Here is a 26,877-nt window from a genome sequence, read left to right as displayed (position 1 = left end):
GTAAGTAAGCAGATCATGAGTTCTGTAGTCCAGAGACTCCTCACCCTACAGTCTGCCAGCCCTCATTTTACTTGCTATAGCAATTCCACCCATCCCACTGCTCCTTGATTAGTTTCAACATCCTGTGAATAGAATTCCTGAACATAACAGAAATGTTGAATTGAACAATCTCTAGCTATTCTACTCTTAGACCATATGGCTTACTCCATTCAGTCTTTCATTTTACAGATATTAATTGAGCATGTGCTATATGCCATTCAGTCTTCAAAACACCATAGAAGTGATAGTTAACATGAACAAAAGTGTTCTTGCTGTAATAGAATTTATATTCTGGTGGGATATTGTAAGGAATTTCTTTTTTTTAAAGATTTTATTTATTTATTCATAAGAGACACACAGAGAGAGGCAGAGACATGGGCAGAGGGAGAAGCAGGTTCCCTGCTGTGAGCCTGATGTGAGACTCAATCCCAGGACCTCAGGATCATGACCTGAGACCTGAGCCAAAGGCAGATGCTCAACCACTGAGCCACCCGGGTGCCCCTGTAAAGAATTTCTAAAATAGTTCCCAATGGTCCCCACTTCCTGGTATTCATGGCCTTGTGTAGTCTTCTTCCAGGGAGTAATTTGCTTCTAGCCAATATAATGCCTCATCATTGAAGAAATGTCATTTGTGTAATTAGGTTACAAAAGAGTCTGACTTCCATTTCTCTGGCACACTTTCTCCCTTGCTGGCTTTGATGAAGCAAATTGTTGTGTTGGAACAATTCATGTGGCAAAAAACTAAAGACATCCTTTGACTAGCAGCCAGCTAGAAACTGAGGCCCTTACTCCAACAGGAACTGGATGCAACCAAGAACCATGTGAGTGAGCTTGTGAATAAATCATTCCCCAGTTGAGCTTTCAGATAAAATCCTAATCCTGACCATTCCCTTGACTGCAGCCTCATGAAACACTCTAGGCAAAGGATCTGCTAAGTCATGTCTAGATTTCTGACCCACAAAAACCTGGGATAATAAATGTGTGTTGCTTTAATCCACTCAGTTTGTAGCAATCTGTTATGCAGTAAAGGATAGCTTGTGGGCAGCCCAGGTGGCTCAGCAGTTTAGCACTGCCTTTGGCTCAGAGCGTGATCCTGCAGACCCGGGATTGAGTCCCACGTCAGGGTCCCTGCATGGAGCCTGCTTCTTCCTCTGCCTGTGTCTCTCCCTCTCTCTCTCTCTGTGTCTCTCATGAATAAATAAATAAAATCTTTTTTTTCTTTAAAGGATAGCTTCTATGTGAGGGGAGTTGGAACAAACAAATAAATGAACAATTCAGAAATAAATCATAGAGTGATACAAGCTATCCAAAGGACCCAAGAAGTTGAAAACCTGAACAGACTAAATAGCACAGGAAACTCTGGAAAGTAATTAAAGCTCTAGTACCTAAAATAGCACCAAACCAAGATGGTTCTATAGCCTCACCCTGGTCGCCCCATACCCTAGCTTGACCATCTGATTAGTATGATCAGTCTGATTACTACGATCAGTTTGGATTTTCACTCTTGGCCTGTTGGATCTTAGATGGTTTCTCCTTCAGCTCTGGCCTTGCTGCCCCTGCGGCCCCAGTCTGGCTTCAGTCCTGGAGAAACTGGATAAGCGGTCTATCCCAGCTGCCTTTCGTCCTCAACCTCCCACAGCGGAAGGGGTTTGGATAACAAAGATTCATGAGTGACAGGCGCATTTCAAGGTCAGGCAGAAAAGGAACCTGTGAAGGGGATGGAGAAGCAGTTGGGAAAGATAGAGGAGAACCCAGAGATGAGGTCACTCGGGAGGGAAGTCTTGGGAGAGTGGGGCTTCCAGCAGGAAGGAGGGAGTAGTCACCCTTCTTATGGATGGGACCAAGACAAAAATGGATCTGTTGATTTTTCTCAAGGGAAGGCAGTTACTGTCATTGATCATTTTCCTGGAGCAGGGGGAGGCAGCAGTGGGGAAAATTGTTTTCCAAGAAGTTTGGTGACACCTAGAGGATTGAGAAGTTCCCCCCGCCCCCCCAAGATGGGAGAAGCGTGCCTTGTTCCTGGAAATCTCTCTGTTCCAAGATGTGAGGCACAGATCATCCACATTCCCAGGAATAGAGCTTCCAGGGCTGAACAAGAGCAGACCCAGGAGTTGACTTTCCTGCAGGACAGAACTCTATGGTGGGGCATGCTCTTCTTCCCGGAGCAGCAGTGCCCAGGAAGGGCCAATGCTCAAAGGAAAGGAAAACGAGCAAACTCGGAGGATTGTGAGGTCACTCTCAAGAACATGCAAAATGTTGGAGAGATGGAGGAAGGGCGTGGCATGCTAGGCAGAGCTCCAAGTCAATGCAAAGGCAAGGAGGCAGGAACCTGTAGCACCTATTCTGTAAACCAGTGTTGAAGGCAACCTTAAGCACTAGGTGGCACTGTCCAGCTTGGTGAGAAACCCATCAGGCTGCCCATTCCTTGATTCTTGACCACAGCCCTTTCTGGTCTCCTCTTGGTCTGTGGATGTTAACTGAGCTTCTGGAATTCTGTAGCCAACAAGTTTTGGAGAGGTCAGCCAAGCCTGGCCAACATTTCAAAGAAGAAGAGAATGACATCTCTAAAGCCACAGGTGTCACTTGTGTGAGCCATAGGAGGTAAGTGAGTTCTGACCTGGGGGTAGATCTTTGGGGACAACCTCCTATCAGGTCAAAGCTTATAGGGTGTGGCAAGGTCTGTGCAGGCCAGTTAGTTTGGGAATGGGCTACAGGTGGGTAGGGAAGGAAGACTTCTTGGAAGAGGTGGTATTAAAAGATGACGAGATTTGTCAGTGGAAGAGAGGTGAGAATATTAGGACTGGTAGCCATGTGTGTCTATGTGTGGTGCTGAAGTTGAACTGGGGAGCGGAGTGAGCCAACATTTGCTCATTCTATTTGTTCACTAGATATTTACTGAATACCTATTTTGAGCTGGTTTCTGTATGTGGAATTTGGTCTATAAGTGGGGAGACAGATCTGAAAGACAAATCCAGGAGGAGCCTGGAGGTGTCAGTTGACCCAGCCTGGGGGTGGAATCTAGGATGGCTTCTCTGATATAATAGGAAATATATTTGATCTTTGTGCCTGGTTCCTAGCTAAGACCCTTGTAATTTTCTGAGTGATAAGAGTGTTATTTGTTTTTTGTTGTTGTTGTTGTTGTTGTTTGTTTTTTATAAGGAGCCCCTTTGGATGGCATCTGAGTTTATGTTAATGAGATGACTTAGCATAGGGCCCTTCTACAGCCTCAGGAGGGTCTGATCACCAAGAAGGCCAAGTGATTAGAAGGTTAGAACTTCTGGGCACTGGAGGTTAAACTCTACAAAAATTCTTTTTTTTTTTTTTTAATTTATTTATTTATTCATGAGAGATACACACAGAGAGAGAGAAAGAGAGAGAGGCAGAGACACAGGCAGAGGGAGAAGCAGGCGCCATGCAGGATGCCCGATGTGGGACTCGATGCTGGGACTCGAGGATCACGCCCTGGATTGAAGGCAGGCACTAAACTGCTGAGCCACCCAGGTGTCCCATCTACAAAAATTCTTGAATGATAAGACTTGGTTAGTTTCCTGCTTGGTGAGGCATCCACATGTGGGAGGCCTGTGTAGCACCGTTCTGCAGGGACAGAGTCTCCTGCATGCAGGACCTCTGGATTCATTCTGTGTACCTCCTCATTTGGCTGCTCATCTGTACCCTTTATATCCTTTACAGTAAACCAGAAAATGTATGTAAATGTTCCTCCTAAGTTTTTGAGTAATTCTAACAAATTATCTGAAGAGACCTTGATTTATAGCTAGTCAGTCAAAGGTATGGGTGGCTTGGACTTGCAATTGGTATCTGAAGTTGGGGACAGTCTGATGGGCCTGAGCCTTTAACTTGTGGATCTGTTAAAAACAAGGCAACAAGCCCCAAACACAATAAGCCCCACATCATGAAATTGAAGTTTATCTTAATCACAGTTTGGCTCTCTCAAAAGTAAGATCCTAACCAGCCAGTCAGGAATTACCTGATCAGCCACTAGTTAGGTGACCTGCCTCGTGGACCCCTGCCTTCCCCTACAGGGCAAGAAACCTTGCAGTAACCAACCCGCTTTTTTGCCGAGCACAATTTCCTTATTCTTGCTCCCTTCTGCCTGTAAAGTCTCTTGCCTTGTACAGCTCCTCAAAACTCCTTTCTCTTGGCTAGCTTGGATGCTGCTCGATTCATGAATAATTGAATAAAAGCAGTAAGATCTTTAAAACGTACTCAGTTGAACTTTGTTTTTTTGACAGATCTGATGCTATCTCCAGGTTGATAATGTCAGCATCGAGTTAAATTTGTAGGACATCCAGCTGGTGTTGGCCGAGAATTGGAAAACAGTTTGGTGATGCTGGAAAACACTCCAGAGCTTCCAGAAGGAGTTACACTCTGGGGGAAAGGTTACATCCTGAAGGACAAGTTGTTTGAGCAGGGATGGAATAGGGTAGTGAGAGGAGTGTTGCCAGTTAGAGCGATTAGCACGTGCAAAGATCAGGAAGTGAGACAGAATGTGACTTCCCAGAGGAACTGAAAGTCTTTCAACAGGACTCTTAGCCCCCGGAGGGAAAAACCGGATGGCTAGTCTGGTATCAATTACAAGCTGTTCAACCCCAGGTGAAACAGTTAATCACGCAGGTGGTAGGAATAGCCCATCCCAGAGAGAGTATGTTGTTCGGCATCCCAAGGGGTTGATGTTACAGCTCTGCATCCACCACCTCCTCAGGAAATCCCAGCTGGGCACGAAGAGGATGCCAAATGGGACAGACTTTGGCCTTGGACCCCAGCTCTGCCTCACGCTGTGCAGCCATGGGCAGGTCTTCTCAACTCTGCGAGTCCTAGTTGTCCCCATCTGTGAAATGAGTGTCACTACTTCTCCACCAAGAACATACAAGCACTGATCATTCATTTAATCATACATTTAACAAACACTAGTAGAACACCTATTCTTGACCCTGGAGAGATAGCAGTGAAAAAAAAAAGAGACTCCGTCTCCTCCAGCTGAAGAGCCAGCCCCCTGCTGTTTTCATCAATAAGTTAGTGAAACAAGGCCCCCCTCCCTCTATTCACTGACATATTGTCTGTGGTGCTTTCACGTTACAATGGCAGAGTTGAGTAGTTGTGGCAGAGACTGTATGACTTACAAAGCCAAAAAATATTTGCTATGTGGCCCTTTTTTTTTTTAAGAATTTATTTATTTATTCATGAGAGACACATACAGAGAGAGAGACAGAGACAGAGACAGAGGCAGAGAGAGAAGCAAACTCCATGCAGGGAGCCAGATGCGGGACTTGATCCTGGGTCTCCAGGATCACATCCCTGGCTGAAGGCAGGCGCTAAACCACCGAGCCACCCAGGCTGCCCATATGTGGCCCTTTTTACAGAAAATGTTTGGCAACCCTTGGTCTAGAAAGTTACATTCTGGGGGAGACAGATAGTGGACAGATCAACAAATTTTGAGCCTGAATCTGGCCCCCTCTTCCATCCCTTGGACTCCCTAAATCTAAATCTGAGAGGCAGCATTATCAAGCCCCTCCTTTCTCTCTCTCTCTCTCTCTCTCTCTTTTTTTTTTTTTTTTTTTTTTTGAGCTGGTTGGAGTTTGAGACACAGACATAAATGAAGATGATGTGCTTCCTTGCTCTGTCCCCCAGTTCCAGCATTCATGGGCAGGTGACATAATCTCTGAACCTCTTTTTGTTCTTAGGCAAAATGCAAACAATAGTAGCTATGTTATGGAAATTGACTGAGATCATGTCCAAAAAGCATTTAGCATAAAAACAGTGCTCAAGGAATGCTGGTCAGATTTTTACTTCTCACTAAAATGTAGAAGGACCCAGAAGACCCTCACTTTCAACTAGAAAAACCCATTCTTTTCAATAGAGCTAGTTATGAGTGGTGATTCCAAGCAAATTTTGATGAGCTGGTTTTCAGAGATAAAACAAGCCCTTCATAGGTGAGTTAAGAGCCATGGCAGCTTCCATACCAGGGGGCAGGTGGACACCAGCTCTGGGTATGAGAGGGCTTCCAAGGATAGAGAGGTGTTTAGGGCACAGAAGAAATCAGCTAGTTCTTGCATGAAAAGAGCAAAATGTTTAAGCTGGTGGGGACTAGAGTGTTGGAGTCCAAATGTGGTGAGGAGGGCATCCACGCAGAGGGATGAACTGTGTGGGGTGTCAGAACCCGAGTAAGGTAAGAAGGACAACAAACCAGTCTGTCTACCTGGTGCAAGAAGTCAATGTCCAAGCACAGTAAGGAAGACATCCATACAGAGCAGAGGATGGTGGTAGAAAAGGGAGATTGATTACATATGGGGGAATTAAACAAACAAACAAATAAATAAATAAATTCAGGATAATGGGAACCAGGTTTCCCAACATCAGAGGATGTTTAAAAAGTTGAATGGAGAGAAAACTAGAATGAACCCTATTGTATTTAATTGGAGGCGTTGATATGAAATCATGGTTTTGAAAATATTTGGAGAAATGTGTGTGTGTGTGTGTGTGTGTGTGTGTGTGTGTGTGTGTGTGTGTTCCCATTTATCTACTGAGAGGTCCTGGGACCAATGATACTTCAATAACAATGAGCACACGCAGGTCTTAGTTTCTAAATGCCATTCTCTGCTAAAAAGCAACCAGGGTCCTTTGGAAAAAATGGCTGGTTCTAGAATTTGGACAGAGAAAGCCTGAAACATCTAATTACACCAGAAAGGAAATGTTGGAGGATGTCATCAGGAGGATATGGTCACCGATTGACCTGTGAGCTGGACTTGGGCACTCAGAGGCTCCTCACCCCCTTTCCAATCCTTGGAATGTGGGGTCCACTTGCCTTCCCCATTCCCAGAGGCTGCCCCAAGCACATAGCCTGGAAATAGTGATGTGGTGCTGAGTTCATCTGGATGATATTTGTGAATGAATCCTGTTAAGGCCTCTGCATAAACTTGTAAGATTCTGGTGGGCAAGTATGGAGATCTGCTCATCTTACAAACCCCCAAGAAAACCTCATATGTAATTCCTTTGAGTTAAAGCTACTACCTACCAATCTGGAGTGGCCTGCTTCTTTCTTCTTTTTCTCCCTGCCCTATGTGTATGGGACCAGTTTCAGATTTCACCCAGGGAAATTCCTGAGGTTTGCAAACCAACAGGAAGGAAAACTGATTAGCAAAATAACAGATAGACAGATGTCAAAAGGACACAGAAGCCAGTACGAAAGGCTTCCACTGGCCAAATCAAAGACAATTTAAGCATCAAAAATATGGGGGTGGGGGGTGGGAGGAGAAAATAAGATCAGCAAAAATGGCAGAGTAAATTTCTATAAAAGCAATGGAATAAACTGCAAAATTTGTCAGAATCAGCATTTTTTGAACTCTGGAAATCAACCAAAATCTTACAATAATTCAGGGAGCATTTAGTCAAGAAAAACAGCTGGATCTCAGTAAAGAACAGTGAGCTCAGTGGAATTTTAACTTACTCTAGTTCCATTCACCACTCTCCAACTCAGAAGTTGCCTTGCAAAATAACAGCCCACATTGCTGGTACTAGAGGGAGAAGAACACAGCTGTAGCTCTTGAAAATCCTCATTGCCAAAGAAAAAATCATTATTTGAGCTGTCTACTGGTTCCCTGGAAGACTCATACTTGAAAGGCTAGTCTTTAATTGACCTTGTTTGAACTTGCCCAGTGCCAAAAGCCTCTCCCCAGCAGACATTTGTCAAATATCTTAACATGACAGCTGCATGAGGTGATGGAGGCAAATAATAGCCTAATCATAAATCTCAAAAGGAAAATTTAAGGAATTATATGTCCTTAGGGGCTTTGGAAATTTCTGATATATCTTGGGATCTGAAAGGTCACCTGTAAGCATAGGGCTTTGTTCTTGGCCAGGAAAAGCCTGAGGAAGGCCTAAGCTCTCACTTCTGGCTGACGTTAAGGTTCTGTGAAAGCAGGAAATGAAGGCTAAGGCAGAGCCTCAAACTTTCTGGCTGCACGTTGAAGTTGTGTCTGAACATACAAAGACCCTCAGCAGAGACTGGGAGACTTTCAGAGACATTCTGGAAAATGTCTATCCAACCATCAGCTAACTTCTTCTTTTTTTTTTTTTTTTTTTTAAGATTTTATTTAGGGCATCCCGGGTGGCTCAGCGGTTTGGCGCCTGCCTCCAACCCAGGGCGTGATCCTGGAGACCCAGGATCGGGTCCCACGTCGGACTCCCTGCATGGACCCTGCTTCTCCCTCTGCCTGTGTCTCTGCCACTCGCTCTCTTTCTCTCTCTGTGTCTCTCACAAATAAATCTTTGTATTTATTTATTCGTGAGAGACACAGTGTGAGAGAGACAGAGGCAGAGAGAGAAGCAGGCTCCATGCAGGGAACCCAATGTGGTACTCGATCCTGGGACTCCAGGATCACGCCCTAGGCTGAAGGCCGGCGCTCAACCGCTGAGCTACCCAGGCGTCCCTATCAGTTAACTTCTAAGCTGAGTAGAGATTTTAGTGGGTATACATGGCAGAGAATATAGACTTAGCAGAATTTGTTCAGAAAAGTAATTGAACAAATAGAAACAACAACTGAAACAGCAGCAACAGCAAACCTTTAGGAGGAGGGAAGTTCTGGTTTCCATAGTTGTCATATTACTCAGTGTCCATTTTTCAACAAAAATATTATGAGACATACAAAGAAATAAGGAAATATTACCTGTACACGGCGGGGGGGGGGGGGCAGTGAATAAAACTGTTGGTGAGAAAGCACCCATGTTGAAGTTACTAAATATTCTAAATTAGCTGTTTTAATATGTTCAAAGAGCTAAAGGATAACATGTGTAGTGAACTAAAGAAAGATAAGAGAACAGGGGCACCTGGGTGGCTCTGTTGGTGGAACTTAGGACTCTTGATCTCAGACTTGTGAGCTTGAGCCCCACATTGGGTGTAGAGATTACTTAACACCTTTCGAAAAGTATGAGAACTTGGGCACCGGCAGGCTCTGCATCTAAAAGAAGGTGTTGGGCCTCTTGTGGCTTGTGCTGACGCCGCAAGACCCGATGGGGCAGTGGGAACTTGATCTTGGAGTCGTGGAACTGCTTGACCGCTGGCCGGCAGCACTTGCTGGCTGCAATCTCCTCCACCTTCATGATCTGGATAGAGTGGGCCCGGGCACGGTGTCGGGCACCCATGTCTCAGTAGCACTGGGTGACGGTGCCTGCGGTGGTCAGATCCCGGTATTCCCCGTACATGTTGTGGGTGCCACTGCATGAATCATAGCGCAGCCAGATGCCGAAGTTCTTCACCCGCAAGGGAGATTTCTCGAACACCTGTCCACAGTAGACAATTTCTCCAGAAGACTTCTTCATCTTCTTCAGTTGAGACACAAAGTACCAGAAGCGGGACTTGGCGACAACATGATTAGGTGCAAAGATTCGCATCCGATACAGGGGCGGAGTGCGACATTTAGGGGTGGGCAGACAGCGCCCTACCACCTTGTACTCTCGCAGCAGTTGAGCGGCTGCCTTTGGCTCAGGTCATGATCCCAGGATCCTGGGGTCAAGTCCCACATCAGGCTCCCTGCAGGGAACCTGCTTCTCCCTCTTCCTGTGTCTCTGCCTCTCTGTGTATCTCTCATGAATAAATAAAATAAAATCTAAAAAAATCCATAGAGACAAATATTAGTGGTTTTTGGGTGTGGTGGAGAGGGAAGTGGGGAAAAGGAGTAACTACTTAATGAATATAGGGTTTCCTTTTGGTGTGATGAAAATATTCCAGAATTAGACAGTGGTGATGGTTGCACAACATCCACAACACTGCGAATGTACTAAATGTTACTGAATTGTACAGTTTAAATGGTAAATTTTGTGTTATGAGTATTTCACTGCAAAAAAAGAAATGAGGAGTCTTTCAGGATGAAGTAATAGAACACTAGATGGTAACTCAAATACACATGAAGAAATAAAAAGCTCCCATAAAGGTAACTACATAGGTAAATATAAAGACAGTATAAATGTAATTTTATCCCCCATCTGATTTGAAATGCTGTATAATGCAGTAATTAGAAATCTAAGTTGATTGGCACACAGATATGGACATGTAATTTGTGATAATAGCAACATAAAGGAAGGTCAAGTGGAACTATACAGGAGCAATGTTCTGTATACCATTAAAATTAAGTTGGTATTGGGCACCTGGGTGGTTCAGTGCTTGAGTGTCTGACTCAGGGCTCAATCATGATCCTGGGGTCCTGAGATCAAGTCCTGCATCAGCACTCCCCCGCCCCGCCCCAGGGAACCTGCTTCTCCCTCTGCCTGTGTCTCTGCCTCTCTCTGTCTCTCATGAATAAATAAATAAATCTTAAGAAGAAAAAAAACTAAGTTGGTATTAATCTGACCTAGATTGTTATAAATTAAGATGTTAATAGTAATCTCTAAGGCAATTACTAAGAAAACAATTCAAAAATAGAATAAAAGAATCAAGATAATTAAAATGATACACTAGAAAATATCAATTTAATACAAGAAAAGGTAGGACTGGAGGAACTGAGGACCAAAAAGATAAGATATATAAAAAACAAAAATCAAAATGGGAGATATAAACCCTACCTTATCATGAATTACATTAAATATAAATGAACCAAAAATCTCCAATTAAAAAGTAGAGATTGACAGAGGGGATAAAAAGATGATCCAGCTATATGCTGTCTGCAAGATAAAAAGAGAGAGAGTAACGTACAACCAATTGAATCAGGTAGGAAATCAGGAGTCCACACATATACAAATTGAGAGTTTGATACACACAGTTTCAAAGTGACTCTCTACAAAATACTAAGGAATCACAAAGGAGAAGAGAGTAACTGCTTAATGTAGTGCTTAAGTAGGGACTCAGAGGTCCACCTGCCAGGGTCCGACTCTGAGCCCCATCACTTACAAGCTGTGTGACCTCAGGCAGTTGCTTTCCCTCTCTGTTTCTCAGTTTCCCCATCTGTAAAGCAGGGTAATATCCGTGTCTTTTTCATAGCGTTATTGTGAGAACTGTCAGCCAAAGACCACCAGGAACATACCTGTTGAACAAATTCAAATTTATTACTTATTTCCACAAGGGAGAACACACACCATGGAGAAGTGTGAAGCACATGCTAAGTGCTATTACTACTGAGTATCTGTTATTAGAATAGGCAATGTATACCCATGACCAGGACACTATATTAAACCTCACAAGAACAGTATGAGGCAGGGCAATTGTCCTATTTTACAACTGAGATTCTTGACAAGGCAAGGCCAATGGTCACAGGACTAGATGAGGGTTGGAGAAGTGCCTTCTGACACCAGAGTTGACCACGCAGCTCTTGTCCCTACCCTCAGTGACCTCTTTTCCAGTTGTGTCAGCACTCCATTCCTCCACCCAATTTTCTGATAGAAGGCAATGTCCTGTTCCTTGTCTTCTTCCTGATTGGGGAGGGATGTTCCTGGGGAGGAGCTGCAGGGGCAGCACGTGGGGTTATAAAAACCACAGTCTGGAGAGGAGCAGGAGAGAAGAGGAGAATGGCAGAGATGTGTGACCCCAAGGAGCCGGGTGACCCCGGTGAGGCTGAGCCCCCACTCTGGGATGGTGGGAGGGAGGGCAGGGTTCCAGTATCCTAGGGGAGTTGGGTCTAGCCTCCAGCTTGCAGTCCTGACAACAGGACTTGGCAGGCTTCAAAGCTCAGCTGAATGTGTTCTGTCCTGTTCAGAAGAGGAGATGTTTGGGGGCCAGAGAACAACTAAAAAGTACACGGGACTACTCAGGAGCTCAAGGAGCTTGCCAGGTACAGGGGTGGTTCAAGAGCAAGTATCTGGGGAAGGGGCAGCTGGGAGGCCCCCTCCAATGTGCGTGGGTGGGGCAAGGTCTGTCCCTGAGAACCTTGGTTCTACCCATTTGCTGGTCCTGCAGGGTGTCTGACCCAGGCCCACCTGCCTCTGCTGCTTCTTCTCATCTCTTTGGGTTTCTTCATGCTCCTGGTGACCACCCTGGTTCAAGGTGAGTCAGGGGCTGAGGGCCTGGAGTCTTGGGTCCTTTTAGGTCTTTACCCTATTCCACAGTCCTCAAAACCACTAGGGCTTGGGCATCTGAGCTGCACATAGATTTCTGTGTGACGGTGGGCTGGTTCCTACCCCTCTCTGAGCCTGTTTCTTCAGCTGTGAGATGCAGCTCATCTTCCTCCACAGGGAACTTAGGCTCCCAGAGACCTCAAAACCAGATTCAACACAGGGTCAGGCCTACAGTTGGTGCTAAAAAAGGGGAATTCTCTGCTTTGTTGTAGTCTCCAGGATTCGCCAATCCCTACAGAAAGATACATGGGACCATCAGGAGAACCCCAGTCAAGGTGAAGGGCTAGACTCTGGATTCAGGGCAGGAGAGGGCTCAGAGGCTGTGTGACCTTGAATGAGCCACCACCTGTCCTCTCACCCCTGCACCCCCCACCCCATACGGTTGAAGTTTGGGGAGGAGACTGGATCCCTCAATGAGACCCTGGGGGCAATGTTGGGCAAGTCATTCTCTGAGTCTCAGTCTTTTTATTTGCATAATGGATTCTTGGGGTCACAGTGAAATCTATAGATATGTTCTCACGGGGCCCTCTCTGCACTAAGCACACACTAGGTGCCTAATAATTAAAGTCCCCTTATTTCAGTGGATGTTTCTCAGAAGCGGACACGATCAGACCTGGATGAGATCCTCCAGCAGCTAACCTGGATGAATGCCACCCTGGGTAAGGGTCAGACACCAAGGTCAGAAGGGAGTTTTGGGATCACAGGTGGGACTGGAACTCGCTTTCCATGGCTCCTGGCCTGAGGAGGGCAAGGCAGAGCTGGGATCTTTCACATGGATTTCTTGGGGACTGATCTGACAGCTGAACATAGGGTTCCCAAGATCTGATGCAAGCGCTGGGGGCCTGTCTGTCCCAATCCCACTCTCCTCCCCAGCTGGCCTGTGCCGCCCCTGTCCCTGGAAATGGGAACTCTTCCAGGAAAGCTGCTACTTCTTCTCCCAGACCCAAAACACCTGGAAAGAGTCCATCTCCGCATGTCAGAACTTGAGGGCCCAGCTGGTGATCATCAATAGCACTGAGGAGCAGGTGGGCTGGGCGGAGTTCCCATCTGGGGCAGGACCATGTGTCAGCAAAAAGTCTTCTGTCCCTCTTCTGCTCTCCGAGAGATGGAGGACCAGGGGGAGGTGAGGTGACAAGATGGGCAGGGAAGGCCCCCTCCAGGGGACCCACATGGGCTTGGGAAGGTCACGTGAGAGAAGAACCTGCATGAGAGAATCCCGTCTGTGGATAGAAAGGGAACTCAGAGCACTCCTGAGACCACACAATCTCTCCCAGACCCGAAACTGAGACACAAGCTAACACATTTTTTTAAAAGATTTTATTTATTAATTCATTAGAGACACAGAGAGAGAGAAGCAGAGACATAGGCAGAGGGAGAAGCAGGCTCCATGCAGGGAGCCCGATGTGGGACTTCATCCCAGGACCCCGGGACCACGCCCTGAGCCAAAGTCAGACACTCAGCCGCTGAGCCACCCAGGCGCCCCAGCTAACACATTTCTACCCAGATACACACATTAACACACAGACACAGCATACATACAATTTAAGGAAGGGCTGTAGGCTGGACCTTAGAAGGTCTTCCATGGAGGGCAGGGGACAACCGTGGGAATGTGGGCAGACATGGGGAGGGTGACATCTTGCTGCTCCCCCCGCCCTCCCACCCCACCAGAAATTTCTGAAGTCTTGGAATACGAGAAATAACCAGCGCACCTGGATTGGTCTCAGTGACCACCACAATGAGGGTTCCTGGAGATGGGTGGACAACTCTCCCCTCCAACTCAGGTGACCTCCCAGAGGAAATGGCCCGAAGGGGGTGGGCAGGGAAATCCAAGCCAGGGTGCTTAGATTCTGGGATTGGAAAGCATCACCTGAGGAGCTTGGTGGAGATGCAGAGTCCTGGCTCCATCCCAGGATGGGAGAGTCTGATTCTATAAATCTAGGCATGGGCCCAGGAACCTGCATTTATTATTATTTTTTACTTTGCCAGAGGTGATTCTGATGGAAGTGGTGTTTGAACCCTTATTTTGAAAGCACTGCCTCTGAATCCTCACCACTCTCTGGCTGGTACTTGGACTTTTGCTCCCCAAGGCCAGGAACTAGCTCTTCCGAGGGTGGGTTGGGGGTTGGGGGACTGGTGGGCTCTGAGTCGAGTAGGGGGCTTTTAGCTCTGATGGTGTTCACAGCTTCTGGAAAGAAGGGGAACCCAACAACCATGGAGACGAGGACTGTGTAGAATTGTACAGTGATGGCTGGAACGATAACAGATGTAGTACGGAAAACTTCTGGATCTGCAAGAAGCCCTCGTCCCCCTGCCCTGGCCCCTGAGAGCCATTGCTCTCCAGACCCCACCAGTCTCCAGAGATCGGGCAGCCTGGGTATGCGCTCTGCTGGTTTCTCTCTGGCCCCATTCTTTCAGCTTCTCTCTCTGGTGAATTCTATCCTCCTCCGGCATAGAGGTCTTTGAGATCCAGAGAGAGAGAAAGAGAGAGAAAGAGAGTCTGAGCCGCCCCCCCCTTCTCTTCTAAGTTCTGTCTCTCCATGGGCTGTAGACCTCTCCCCTCTTCTGTTGATGGTCTCGGCCTCCCAGCCCCCCATGACATCCCCTTAATAAAGTCGCACATTGCATCATGTGCCCCTTTGAACTTATGTCTATTTTTTTGCCACCCTTTCAGTTACTATAGTTTTATACTATATACTATACTTTCTACTTTATGTTTTATACTATAGTTTTATATATTATGTTTCACATAAACTAAGACATTGTTGTCTTTCAGTATGTGTCTCTCTACTACTGTGTATTTTATTTCTCAGATACGGTTTTGAATTAATTTGTAATATTGGTTGGGAATATGCCTATATACCTATAGGTATGAACATGTCTGTGTGTCTATCTATGTGTTCATTCATTACGGAACACATCATCTCTTTTTAAGGTACCTTTAAAATGTCCTTTGTGACTTTCTTCATACATTTTTTTTAAATTTCTCATACAAATTTTTAAAGAACAGAGACGCTTGGGTGGCTCCGTGGTTGACTGTCTGCCTTTGGCTCAGGGTGTGATCCCGGGGTCCCAGGATCGAGTCCCGTATAGGGCTCCCCACGGGGAGCCTCCTTCTCCCTCTGCCTGTGTCTCTGCTTCTCTCTCATGCATAAATAAATAAAATCTTTTAAAAAACCCCAAATTTTAAAGAACATTATTTCTAAATATGTGCGTTAATCTCCTATTCATATTGTAGTAAATTACCACAAGCTTAGTGGCTTAAAACAGTACAAATGTATCGTTTACAGTTCCCCAGGTTCAGCCCCTTATTGTCTATGGTCCTTAACCTTTTTGACAAGTACTGGTCAATTATTCTACGAACTGTCCCTCAGTTTGAGTTCATCTGTGTTGTTGGGTTGTTTTTTTTTTCCCTTTTGTTTTGTTTTGTTTTGTTTTGTTTGTCTCTCTCTCATAATCAGACTGAAGTTAGTTATCCTTTTCTGGCAAAGATACCACAGAGGAGGTGTTGTGTCCATCCTAGCGCCTCATCTCGAGGGTTACATGGTGTCAGTATGTCTTGTCTTGTTATTGGCTGTGTTAACCACAATTACTTGGTTAAGGTGGTGCCTGCCAGTTTACTTCATTGTTAAGTTAATATTTTCCCCTTGGTAGTGAATACATATCTTGTGAGGACATATTTTGAGACTTTGAAAATATTCCATTTTCTGTAAAATTCTCATCCACTCATTTTGGCAGCCATCAGTGGATCATCTGTGGCAATTATTATTGTGGGTTTTTTTAGTAGTGATTTTTTAAAGATTTTATTTATTTATTCATGAGAGACACACACACACACACACAGAGGCAGAGACACAGGCAGTGGGAGAAGCAGGCTCCATGCAGGGAGCCTGATGTGGGACTCGATCCTGGGTCTCCAGGATCATGCCCTGGGTTGAAGGCAGCGCTAAGGCACTGAGCCATCCAGGCTGCCCAGTAGTGATTTTCTTAATTATTCTATCTTTATTTATTTATTTTAAGATTTTATCTTTACATAATCTTTACACCCAACGTGGCACTCCAACTCATGACCCTGAGACCGAGTGTTGCTCACACCACTGACTGAGCTAATGCATAACATTTTGAGGAACTACCAAAGTGTTCTCCACAGTGGTCACATCATTTTACACTTCCATTTATTTATACATTCACTGATTTCTTTAGATCAGTATGGGTCAAGGATATTAATTTTATTCCATGGGTTATAGTCCAACACAATCATTTAAAATTTTTTATTTGGCGCCTGCCTTTGGCCCAGGGCGCGATCCTGGAGACCCGGGATCGAATCCCACGTCGGGCTCCCGGTGCATGGAGCCTGCTTCTCCCTCTGCCTGTGACTCTGCCTCTCTCTCTCTCTGTGTGACTATCATGAATAAATAAAAAAAAAAAAATTAAAAAAAAAAAATCTCCTGCGGAGTGTAGGGTTTAAAAAAAATAATAAAATAAAATAAAAATTTTTAAAAAGTAATCCCTACACCCAGTGTAGGGCTTGAACTCATGACCGCAAGATCAGGAGTCATGCAGTCCACTGACTGAGCCAGCCAGGTGCCCCACAATCATTTCTTTTCTTGCTTAATTGTTCCAGCTTCGGCCAATTGGAATGCCTTCAGGTTTGTATCTTGTTTTTCCCTAGCCCTGATCTGGGGTCAACCAGTCCTATAGTGAACTCTGGTTCCTTTTTTTTTTAAGAGATGATACTAAGAAGCAAGATCCGTGGGCTAGTTATTGTTTTGTTTTACCATTTTAAAATGTACAATTCGGTGGCATTAAGCACATGCACAGTGTTGTGCCAACATCCCCACCACCCACCTCCAAAACTTTTCCATCTTCCCAAACAGAAACTCTGTCCCCACTAAACAGTAACAACCCATCTCCCCCGCCCAGCCCTGGGGAACCTCTGTTCTACTTTCTGTATCGAATCTGCCTATTTTAGGAATTTCATGTAAGTGGAATCACATAATATTCGTTATTTTGTGTTTGGCTTCTTTTACTTGACATAATATCTTCAAAATTAATCTGTGTTTTAGCATATGTCAGAATATCCTTCCTTTTTATAGCTGAATAATATCCCATTATATGAATACACCACATTTTGTTTACTCACGCATCTGTTGATGGATACTTGGGTTGCTTCCACGTACCACTTATTGTACATAGTGCTGCTGTGAACTTGGGTGTACAAGTATCTGTTTGAGTCCCTGCTTTTAAATCTCATAGGGGGGTCCCTCGGTGGCTTAGTCGGTTAAGCATCTACCTTCGGCTCGGGTCATGATCCTGGGGTCCTGGGGTCCTGGGGTCATGGAATCAAGCCCTACATTGGGCTCCCTGCTCAGTGGGGTGCCTGCTTCTCCCTCTCCCACTCCCCTGCTTGTGCTCTCTCTCTGCAAAGAAATTAATACCATCTTTTTAAAAAAATAAATCTGGTGGGTATGTACTTAGGAAGTGGGATTGCTTAATTATCTGATAACTCTATGCATAATATTTTTGTAAAAGATTATTCATTTATTTATTTTTAGAGAGAAAGAGAGGAGCAGAGGGGGAGAGAGAGGGAGTGCAATCAACCTCAAGGAGACTCCATGCTGAACACGGAGCCCAATGCAGGGTTCGATCCTACCAACCTGATCATGGTCTGAGCTGAAACCAAGAGTCAGATGCCCAAGCAACTAAGTCACCCAGGTGTCCCCTCTATGCATAACATTTTGAGGAACTACCAAAGTGTTCTCCACAGTGGTCATGTCATTTTACACTCCCATCAGCAGTGCATGAGGGTTCTAATTTCTCCTTGCCAGCACTGGTGATTTTTATTTTTTATTTTTTGGTAATAACTATCCTAGTGGATGTGAAGTGGTATCTCATTACAGGTTAGGTATGCTTTTGATTTGGCTCTAGGACCTCTCAGAGAGCAGAGTCAAGATGTATACTAACTGGTACACATACACATACACACACTTGTATGTTTGTTTCTGTATCTACTTATCTGTGTATGTATATTAAAAACCGTGAGTTCTACTGGCTGGCTCAGCAAGTAGAGCAATGCGACCCTTGATCCCAAGGTTGTGAGTCTGAGCCCCATGTTGGGTACAGTGATTACTTAAAAACCCCCACAAAAACAAACAAACAAAACCCCGTGAGGTCATATCAATACTCTACTTCCAGTCCAACACCACAGAGTCCATTCTGGCCTTTTCCTCATTCTTATTTATAACTTCTTTTTCCAACAGTGAGAAACCTGGTTCTCATTATTTACAATATATTTGCTAATAGTCTGCTCAATCCTAGAATACATAGCAAGTAGTTTCAGAATTTCTAATTCATACCTTTGTGAGAGAGAATTATCCTGTTGTTGGATGAAGTATGTCCTTTCATGGCTTCTTCAGGAAAGACTAATGGATGCAGTGTTTCTTGACGTCTTGTGTATAGTTGAATGACAGCTGGGCTGGGTATCAAATCCTTGGCTCACACTTTTGTTCACTGGATTTTTTGTTTTGTTTTTCATTTTGTATTTTTTTATTATTTTTAAAAGGAATTTATTTACTCATTTGAGAGAGAGAGAGCATAAGCAGGGAGAAGGGCAATGGGAGAGGGCGAAGCAGGCTCCCCACTGAGCAGGGAGCCAAATGCGGGGCTCAATCCTGGGACCCTGAGATCATGACCTGAGCCAATGCTTAATTGACTAAGCCACCCAAGTGTCCTTTGTTTTGTGTTTTTTAAATGACATACATTGTTGTCTCATTTTTTAATGTTGTCTTGAAAAGTTTTATGGCAGTCAAAGCCTTTTGACTTGGTAAATTATTTGATCTGGGGCATTTGAGGATTTTATCTTAATCTTTGAAATTGAATAGTTTTTTTTTTAAAGATTTTATTTATTTATTCATGAGAGAACAGAGAGAGAGAGAGAGGCAGAGACACAGGCCGAGGGAAAAGCAGGTCCCATGCAGGGAGCCTGACATGGGACTTGATCCTGGGACTCCAGGACCACACTCTGGGCTGAAGGCAGCACTAAACCTCTGAGCCACCAGGGCTGCCCGAAATTGAAGAGTTTTAAAATATGTCTCAGAGTTGACCATTCTGAGTTAATTTTCTTAGGTACCTGATGAGCTTTTCTTTCTTTTTTCTTTTTTTAATAAAGATTTTTAATTTATTTATTCATGAGAGACAGAGAGAGAGACAGAGAGGCAGAGACACAGGCAGAGGGAGAAGCAGGCTCCATGCAAGGAGCTTGACGTGGGACTCGATCCTGGGTCTCCAGGATCACGCCCTGGGCCAAAGGCAGTGCTAAACCGCTGAGCCACCTGGGCTGCCCTGATGAGCCTTTTCAATGTGTAAATTCAAGTGATTTTCCATTTCTTAAATTTTTAAAATTAAGGTTTAAATATTTTCTCTGGGGACACCTGGGTGGCTCAGTGGTTGAGCAGCTGCCTTTGGCTCAGGGTGTGATCCTGAGGTCCTGGGATGGAGCCCTGCATCCGGCTCCCCATGGGGAGTCTGCTTCTCCTCCTGCCTATGCCTCTGCCTGTCTCTGTGTGTCTCTCATGAATAAATTTTTAAAAATCTTTTTAAAAAATAAATATTTGCTCTATTTTGGCTTTGTTTTGGCTTTCTTCTTCAGGGACTCCAATAATACACCCTCTTTTATTCTTTCAGTGCTTGGAATTCCATTTCAAGTAATTTCTCACTGGCTCCGGTCCCCCCTCAACACAAAGATTTTATTTACTCTTTTTTTTTTAAAGATTTTATTTATTTATTCACGAGAGACATACAGAGAGAGGCAGAGACACAGGCAGAGGGAGCAGACCCCATGCAGGGAGCCTGATGCGGGACTCCATCCCAGGACCCTGAGATCACACCCTGAGCCAAAGACACTCAACTGCTGAGAGCCACCCAGGCATCCCAGGTTTTATTTACTTACATGAAAGAGAAAGAGAGCACAAGCAGGGGAAGAGCAGAAGGAGAGGAGAGAGACAAGCAGACACCTTGCCGAGTAGGAGCCCAATGCAGGGCTCAATCCCAGGACCCCCAGATCATGACCTGAGCCAAAGTTAAATGCTTGACTAATTGAGCCACCCAGGTGCCCAAACTTGGCCCTATTTTACTTCTATCTTGGTGTCATTATTATTCTTTGTTGTTTTCCTGACTCTCTCCACTGCTCTTTTTTTTTTTTAAGATTTTACTTATTTATTCATGAGAGAGGGAGAGAGAGGCAGAGGTACAGGCAGAGGGAGAAGCAGGCTCCATGCAGGGAGCCTGATGTGGGACTTGATCCTGGGTCTCCAGGATCACACCCTGAGCCGAAGACAGACACTCAACCGCTGAGCCACCCAGGTTGTCCTCCACTGCCCTTTATCAAATTTTTTATGAAGTCTATTCTCTCTTGCGTACCTTACAATTTATTCTATATATCTGAGATAATTGCCTTTTTTAGGGATCCCTGGGTGGCCCAGCGGTTTGGCGCCTGCCTTTGGCCCAGGGCGCGATCCTGGAGACCCGGGATCGAATCCCACATCAGGCTCCCGGTGCGTGGAGCCTGCTTCTCCCTCCGCCTGTGTCTCTGCATCTCTCTCTCTCTCTGTGACTATCATAAATAAATAAAAATTAAAAAAAAAAATTGCCTTTTTTATTCCCTTTCTTTCCTGAGCTGGTTGGACTCTTCCGTCATTTATCCCCGCCCATGTCAGCATTTTAGGGTTTGTTTTCTGTTTTGTTTTGTTTTACAGAGCACAAGTGAGTGCGAGAGCTCGTTAATGGGGGAGGGACAGAGGAAGAAGGAGAGAGAATCTTAAGCAGGCTCCACACCCAGCACACAGCCCAACTTGGGGTTCGTCTCACAACCCTGAGATCATGACATGAGCTGAAATCTAGAGTCCAGTGCTTAACCAACCAAGCCACACAGGCACCCCTGAATTTTGATATGTAGATTTTTTTTTTTTTTTTTTAAGGCAAATGCTTGTTTGATTATACAGTATTGAATTCTGTTTGGAGTGTTGACCTACAATTTCTTCTACGTCTCAACTCCTTTCTAGGGTACTTTTCCTTCGTCCATTTATGTGGATTTTCATTTCCTGGATTTTTTACAATTACTCTCTGTGGACTCACTATGTTCCTTTAGTCCCCCCCCCCCCCCCCTCCCGTCCCCGGGCTCTGTCTCCGAGCTATGCAGCTCAATGGCGCCCTCGTCTGTCAATGCAGCAAGTCAACGTAATTTAGTGTTAGATTACTGGCAGAAACAGGTGGAAAGGCCTCCAATTCCCTAGTTTTCTTTTGTATTGAAGGGCCTTACATTTGCCCCTTCCATTCCTCTTCACCACCACACTGTCAAGGAGCTTTCTCTTCCTTTTTTCTTTTCCTTTCCCCAGAAGCTATGCACTTTGAAGACTGTTCCTTTAATCAATTCCTTTTTCTGGAATCCACACACTGACTCACTCAGACATCATTGCAGCCTTTTCAGACTTAGGGTAAGCTTCATCTTTCCGGAACTAGTCCTAGATCAACCTTAGATTGCTTTGCTAGTTTCCGATTTTTGTACCCGCTGTGGTTTTTCTCTGTTGCCTTTGGTTCGGGGTTGGAGCACAAGGGTGGGGCATCTCATGCTTCAATTCCATGATTCTTCAATTTTTTTCATGATCCTTTTACGTTATGGCATTCTCTGTGTTCAAGCTATGCCATAGCTTGCTTTATCCCTTTTTTGTGTTGCTTTGGGAAGGGATATTTGGGAAACAGGTAGATCTCCCCATGGTGGGACACTCTTGAGATTTTTCATATCTGTTCCAATACAAATGAAATGTTGCTAACTCCAAAAGACAAGAGTAGCATTGGTAGCATTTTTCTAAGCTTATGGAGAACTCTCAGTTGAATAAAACTTATTTGCCAGCCTGAGGTTTGACCACAGCTGAACAAGAGGGGGTCTGCAGTGGAGGATGGCATGAGAACAACGGAGATTATGGCATCAGTAAGCACAACTGCTTTTACTAGATACATAGGGTACTAAGGAAAGGTTAAATAAAAGCTAATAATTCAGCACTATTCATAATAGGCAAAAGGAGGAAACAGCCCAAATGTCCATCAACCGATAAACGGATAAACAAAATGTGGTCTACTCATACAATGGGGTATTATTCAGTCATAAAAAGGAACTAAGCACCGACACCTGCTACAACATAGATGGATTTGGAAAACATTACACTCAGAGAGAGAAGCCAGGCACAAAAGGTCACATATGTGAAATATCCAAAGTAGACAAATCTTCATAAAGGCAGAAAGCAGATTCCTGGTTGCCAGGGGATAGGGGAGGGGGGTGGGGAGTAACTGTTAATCGGTCCAGGATTTCCTCTTTCTGGTGATGAGAAAGTTCTGGAACAAGAGAGTGCAGATGGTTGCATAACATTGTGAATGTGCTTAATGCCACTGAATTGTACACTGTAAAGTGGTAAAAAAAAGTCAAATTTATATTATGTGTATTTTATCCCAATTCAAAGGAAATTAACAACATCACTAAATCTCTTCTGTTCTGGTCTTTCCATTTGGGGATCTATGAGAATGTTGGATCCATCACTCAGCATCCTTAAAATGACAGACTCCTGACAAATGTGGAAAAGCTGGGAAGTCACGTGGGAAGTTCATGGTCACATGACTGACCGTGTGGCCAGAACTATGCTTCTTGGTAATAGATCTATCAGATTCTTCTCGAGTTATCAATGATGGATATCATCTACCGGCTTGTTACTTGGGAGTTGTCTCTTGACCTTATCCTTTCCTGTCAAAATCAGATGGAAATTTCTACACCCCTCTGGGCAGAGAGACTAGCTTAAAGGACTTTGCTATCTATTCCCAATGAAAGCACACATGGCCATCATTCACATGCTATTATGGACTATTTCTGCCCCCCACCCCAGTGCATATGTTGAAGTTCCAAAGTCCAGTGGCACATTATTTTGAGGTGGGATCTTTGGGAGGTAACTGGGTCGAGATGAAGTCATGAGGGTGAGGCCCTTGTGATGGGATTAGAGCCCTCCTAAGAAGAGGAAAAGACACCAGAGCTCCCTTTCCCCTTCATGAGAGACACAAGAAGGCAGCCATCTGCTAGCCAGGAGGAACCTCACCAAGAACCAAATCTGCCAACATCTTGATATTAGACTTTCCAGCCTCCAGAACTATGTTGTTTATAAGTCATTCAGTATATGGTATTTTTTTAAGATTTATTTATTTAGGGACACCTGGGTGGCTCAGCGGTTTAGCCTTTGGTCCAAGGCAAGATCCTGGAGTCCCAGGATCGAATCCCACATCGGGCTCCCTGCATGGAGCCTGCTTCTCCCTCTGCCTCTGCCTCTGCCTCTCTCTCTCTCTCACTCTCTCTCTCTCTGTGTGTGTGTGTGTCTCATGAATAAATAAATAAATAAATAAATAAATAAAATCTTTTTAAAAATATTTATTTATTTATTTATTTATTTATTTATTTATTTATTTGAGAGAGAGTGCTCACGAGTGCAGAGGGAGGGGTAGAGGGAGAGGGAATCTCAAGTCGACTCTGCGCTGAGTCGGGAGCCTAGCACGGGACTGGATCTCATGATCCTGAGATCACAACCTGAGCTGAAACCAAGAGTTGGAGGCTTAACCGACTGGGCCACCCAGGCGCCCCTATGGTGTTTTAAAAATAGCAGCTTGAGAAGACTAAGGCACCTGCCTTTCACCCCTTTCTGAAGGGCAGGGATTTAAAATTATCTCCTTGTTCAAAGCTTAGGACCGGCTTTGTCCCTTTCAGCTGTAAGGGTGTGTATCAGTCAGGACGTGTCTAGTTGTAAGTAAGAGGAAACAATACAAACAAGTACAAACAAATGAAAAAAAAAAAGATTAATTGGCTCAGGTAAGAAAGTCCTGTTTCAGAGTGAGCCCGCAGATGCTGCTAAGCACCCCATGCCTGGTCACCTGTACCTTCCACAGTCTCCATCCCAAGTTATGGGCTGAATATGTGTTCAATTGTGATGACAGGTTGACTCACCAGGACGAAATGGGGCTTGCATGAGAAGTTAAATCTAGTTATCAGAAAAGAAATGACTGCTCCCCCACCCCCTGTTTTTCCTGGGCCTCTTTCCAAACTTACTGAATTGGACTTTCTTGGGAGTGGGTTAAGAATACCATATGATTTCCCTCATATGTGGAATTTAAGAAACAAAACAGATGAACATAGTGGAAGGGAAAGAAAAATAAAAATAAGATAAAGACAGAGGGAGGCAAACCATAGAGACTCAAATATAGGAAACAAATTGAGGGCTGCTGGAGGGGAGGCAGGTGGGGGGATGGGGTGAGTGGGTGATGGGCATTAAGGACGTAATGAGCACTGGGTGTTATATGTAAGTGATGAATCACTGAATTCTACCCCAGTAACTATATTGTATATGAACTAACTTGAATTTAAATAAGTCTTGAAAGAAAAAAAATAATCTACTTTTTTTTTTCAGAATCTGCATTTTTAATAAGTGTCCCCCGCCAGGAAAATGCAAATGAAAACCCCAATGAGCTATCCCTTGACACCCACTAGAATGGCTGGAATAAAAGAGATCGTAGTAAGTGTTGTCAAGGATGTGGAGAAATTGGAACCCTAGAAGACATTCATAAGAGAGCAGATCTTCAAAATTCTCATCATGAGAAGAAAATTTGTAACTGGGTTAACTATGGAACTAGACTTACCGTGGTGATCGTTTTGCAATATATCCATACATGGAATCATTACGTTGTGTACCCAAAACTAACATAATGTGATGCACCTATTGTAACTCAATGAAACCCGAGAAAAGTTTTTTAAAGATTTATTTATTTTTGAGAGAGAGAGCAAGAGAGTTGGGGCAGGAGAGGGGCAGAGGGAGATTCTCAAGCAGACACCTCCCCCCCGCCCCCCGTGGAATGTAGAGCTGGACTTGGGGCTTGATCTCATGACCCTGAGATCATGACCTGAGCTGAAACTGAGAGCCAGATTCTTAACTGACTGTGCCACCCAGGTGCCCCTGGAAAAAAAATTTAAACAATAATAGTAAAATAAATAGCTGCCTGCGGTGTCTCTTGTATTGCGCAATACAATCACCCATCAAATTGGGTGGTGGATGCCACCCCCAACCCTGGGGTCACAGTGCAGCTCCTGACAGTCTAATCATTTGCATTTGAGGAAACTGATCCTGCAGAGAGAGCAGCTGCTGGAGGGCCAGGGAGCTAGGATCCCAGGGCGGCCTCCCGCTCCTCTCTCCTCCCTTGCACCAGAGGTGGGAGGGACCATGGGAGAGGCCACCAGACAGCTGAACAGGGAACCCCAGAGGGACCTGAGTCCTGGCTTACAGCGTTACCCCCCCCCCTCCTGGACCTGGACACTGTCTTCATGGCCCACCCCCTGCCACCAGGCTACGTCAGTTTACCCTTTCTGTAACATGCTGGTCATATTATCCATGCCAGTGCAGAAAGACTGCATCAATCCATATATAAAGTACTTAGCAGAAAAGTGCCCCACTGTAGTAGGCGTTAAATAAATGTAACAATTGTGATCCAGCACCAGCTCCCAAACACAGTTTCAGAAATCACCATCAATGAGGCCATCGGCAAGCCATGAAGGCAGAGTGGATGTCAGAGGGGGATGGTGGTTCCTGGATGATGGGGTGATGCCCGCCTCTGCCCTGAGTGAAGGAAGCATAACAAATTAGCCCTGCTTTCCATATTGCTGCATCTCATCCAAAGCATCCCAAGAGTTGGCCATGCCGCAAGTGGACCAGCCCTCCTTCCTGTCGACCCCAGACCACCCCATGCTACCTCCTGGAATTCCTGGAAGGCCCAGCCCATCTCATTTCGTGTCTCTCTTCAGCCTTTTCCGGTGATATGTCACTGCCTGGTGCCTGAGTGAAAGCAGGTTTCAGAAGTGAGCATCACAGGGTGAGAAAGAAGAGCTGTGGTCCCCAGGAGTCCTGAACAAGGCATCTGGGAGCAGTGGGTAGACATGTGTGACTCCTGGGAACAGATGGCATGGCGGCCGGACACTATGGGCAAGGCTGGGTTGGGACTCTGGGGTCTTGGGGAGGGCGTAAGGAGGTGGCCCACTCTGGTGTCAGCTTGCACAGACTCTAAGTTGCTTCTCTACCCTTTCAGAGGAGGAAGAGCTGATAACCAGTGGGACCACTTTCCGCCACAGACTTTGGATTCAACAATTCAGTTTCCAGAACTTCACAGGTACAACGGGGTTAGGGCACGGAGTAGCTACAACCACTGCCAGACTCTTGGGTCCTGGGAGGTGGGGTCTGGGGCACAGGCTTCCATGGAACAGGCTGAGGCAGGAACACAAGTGTGCTGGAATCACCCCTCCTTCTCTCTCTCAGGATGTCTGGGCCACAGTCAGGCTTCCTTGGGGCTGCTGCTTTTCCATCTCGTGCTCTTCATTGGGCTTCTGGTGGCCATCCTCTTCCAAGGTCAGGTACAGATGTCCAAGGTCAAGGACTCCCAGGGTGCAGACATTGCCTGGGTGGGGGGCTAGTTCCCAGAAAGAGATAGGGCTAAAAGCCAAGATTTGGGTCCTCTACCTGGAGGACCTGGTCAGCTGCCCTGCTTGGTGGCCTCTCCCACAGTCCCTCCCCACTCTGCTGCAGGGGAGGAGGGGGAGGGGGAGGAACAAGAGGACTCCTGACTCTTGATCTCTGGTGCAGATTTCATCCACCGTCTTCCTCATCTTCAGAAAGGATTAACCAAGATCTTGACTGAGCAACAATGTCTCCAAGGGCC

At 45.2% G+C, this 26,877-nt stretch overlaps 1 protein-coding gene and 1 pseudogene across 3 annotated transcripts; one reads left to right on the top strand and one right to left on the bottom strand.

Moving 5' to 3' along the window:
- Positions 1 to 9,011: 9,011 nt before the first annotated feature.
- On the bottom strand, positions 9,012 to 11,198 carry LOC112909695 (large ribosomal subunit protein eL20 pseudogene; annotated as a pseudogene).
- A 330-nt stretch (positions 11,199 to 11,528) lies between these two features.
- Positions 11,529 to 14,737, top strand: LOC112909736 (CD209 antigen-like protein 2). 3 transcript variants are annotated; one of them, XR_011994483.1, is made up of 8 exons: positions 11,529 to 11,590; positions 11,739 to 11,813; positions 11,939 to 12,025; positions 12,309 to 12,371; positions 12,678 to 12,755; positions 12,970 to 13,219; positions 13,765 to 13,877; positions 14,279 to 14,737. XR_011994483.1 is itself a non-coding variant. In XM_025985774.2 (8 exons), exons 1-8 carry the CDS (start codon positions 11,551 to 11,553, stop codon positions 14,418 to 14,420), a joined length of 750 nt encoding a protein of 249 aa, XP_025841559.1. In that variant the 5' UTR covers positions 11,529 to 11,550; the 3' UTR covers positions 14,421 to 14,737. The 3 variants fall into 3 exon arrangements, 2 of the variants coding, with proteins under 2 accessions (XP_025841559.1, XP_025841560.1); XM_025985774.2 differs by having other exon boundaries at positions 12,970 to 13,121; XM_025985775.2 differs by lacking the exon at positions 12,309 to 12,371 and having other exon boundaries at positions 12,970 to 13,121.
- Positions 14,738 to 26,877: the final 12,140 nt, after the last annotated feature.

The sequence above is a fragment of the Vulpes vulpes genome, chromosome 9 (genome assembly GCF_048418805.1).
Source record: "Vulpes vulpes isolate BD-2025 chromosome 9, VulVul3, whole genome shotgun sequence".
In the NCBI taxonomy this organism is placed as follows: domain Eukaryota; kingdom Metazoa; phylum Chordata; class Mammalia; order Carnivora; family Canidae; genus Vulpes; species Vulpes vulpes.
This window is presented reverse-complemented; position numbering and strand designations above follow the sequence as displayed.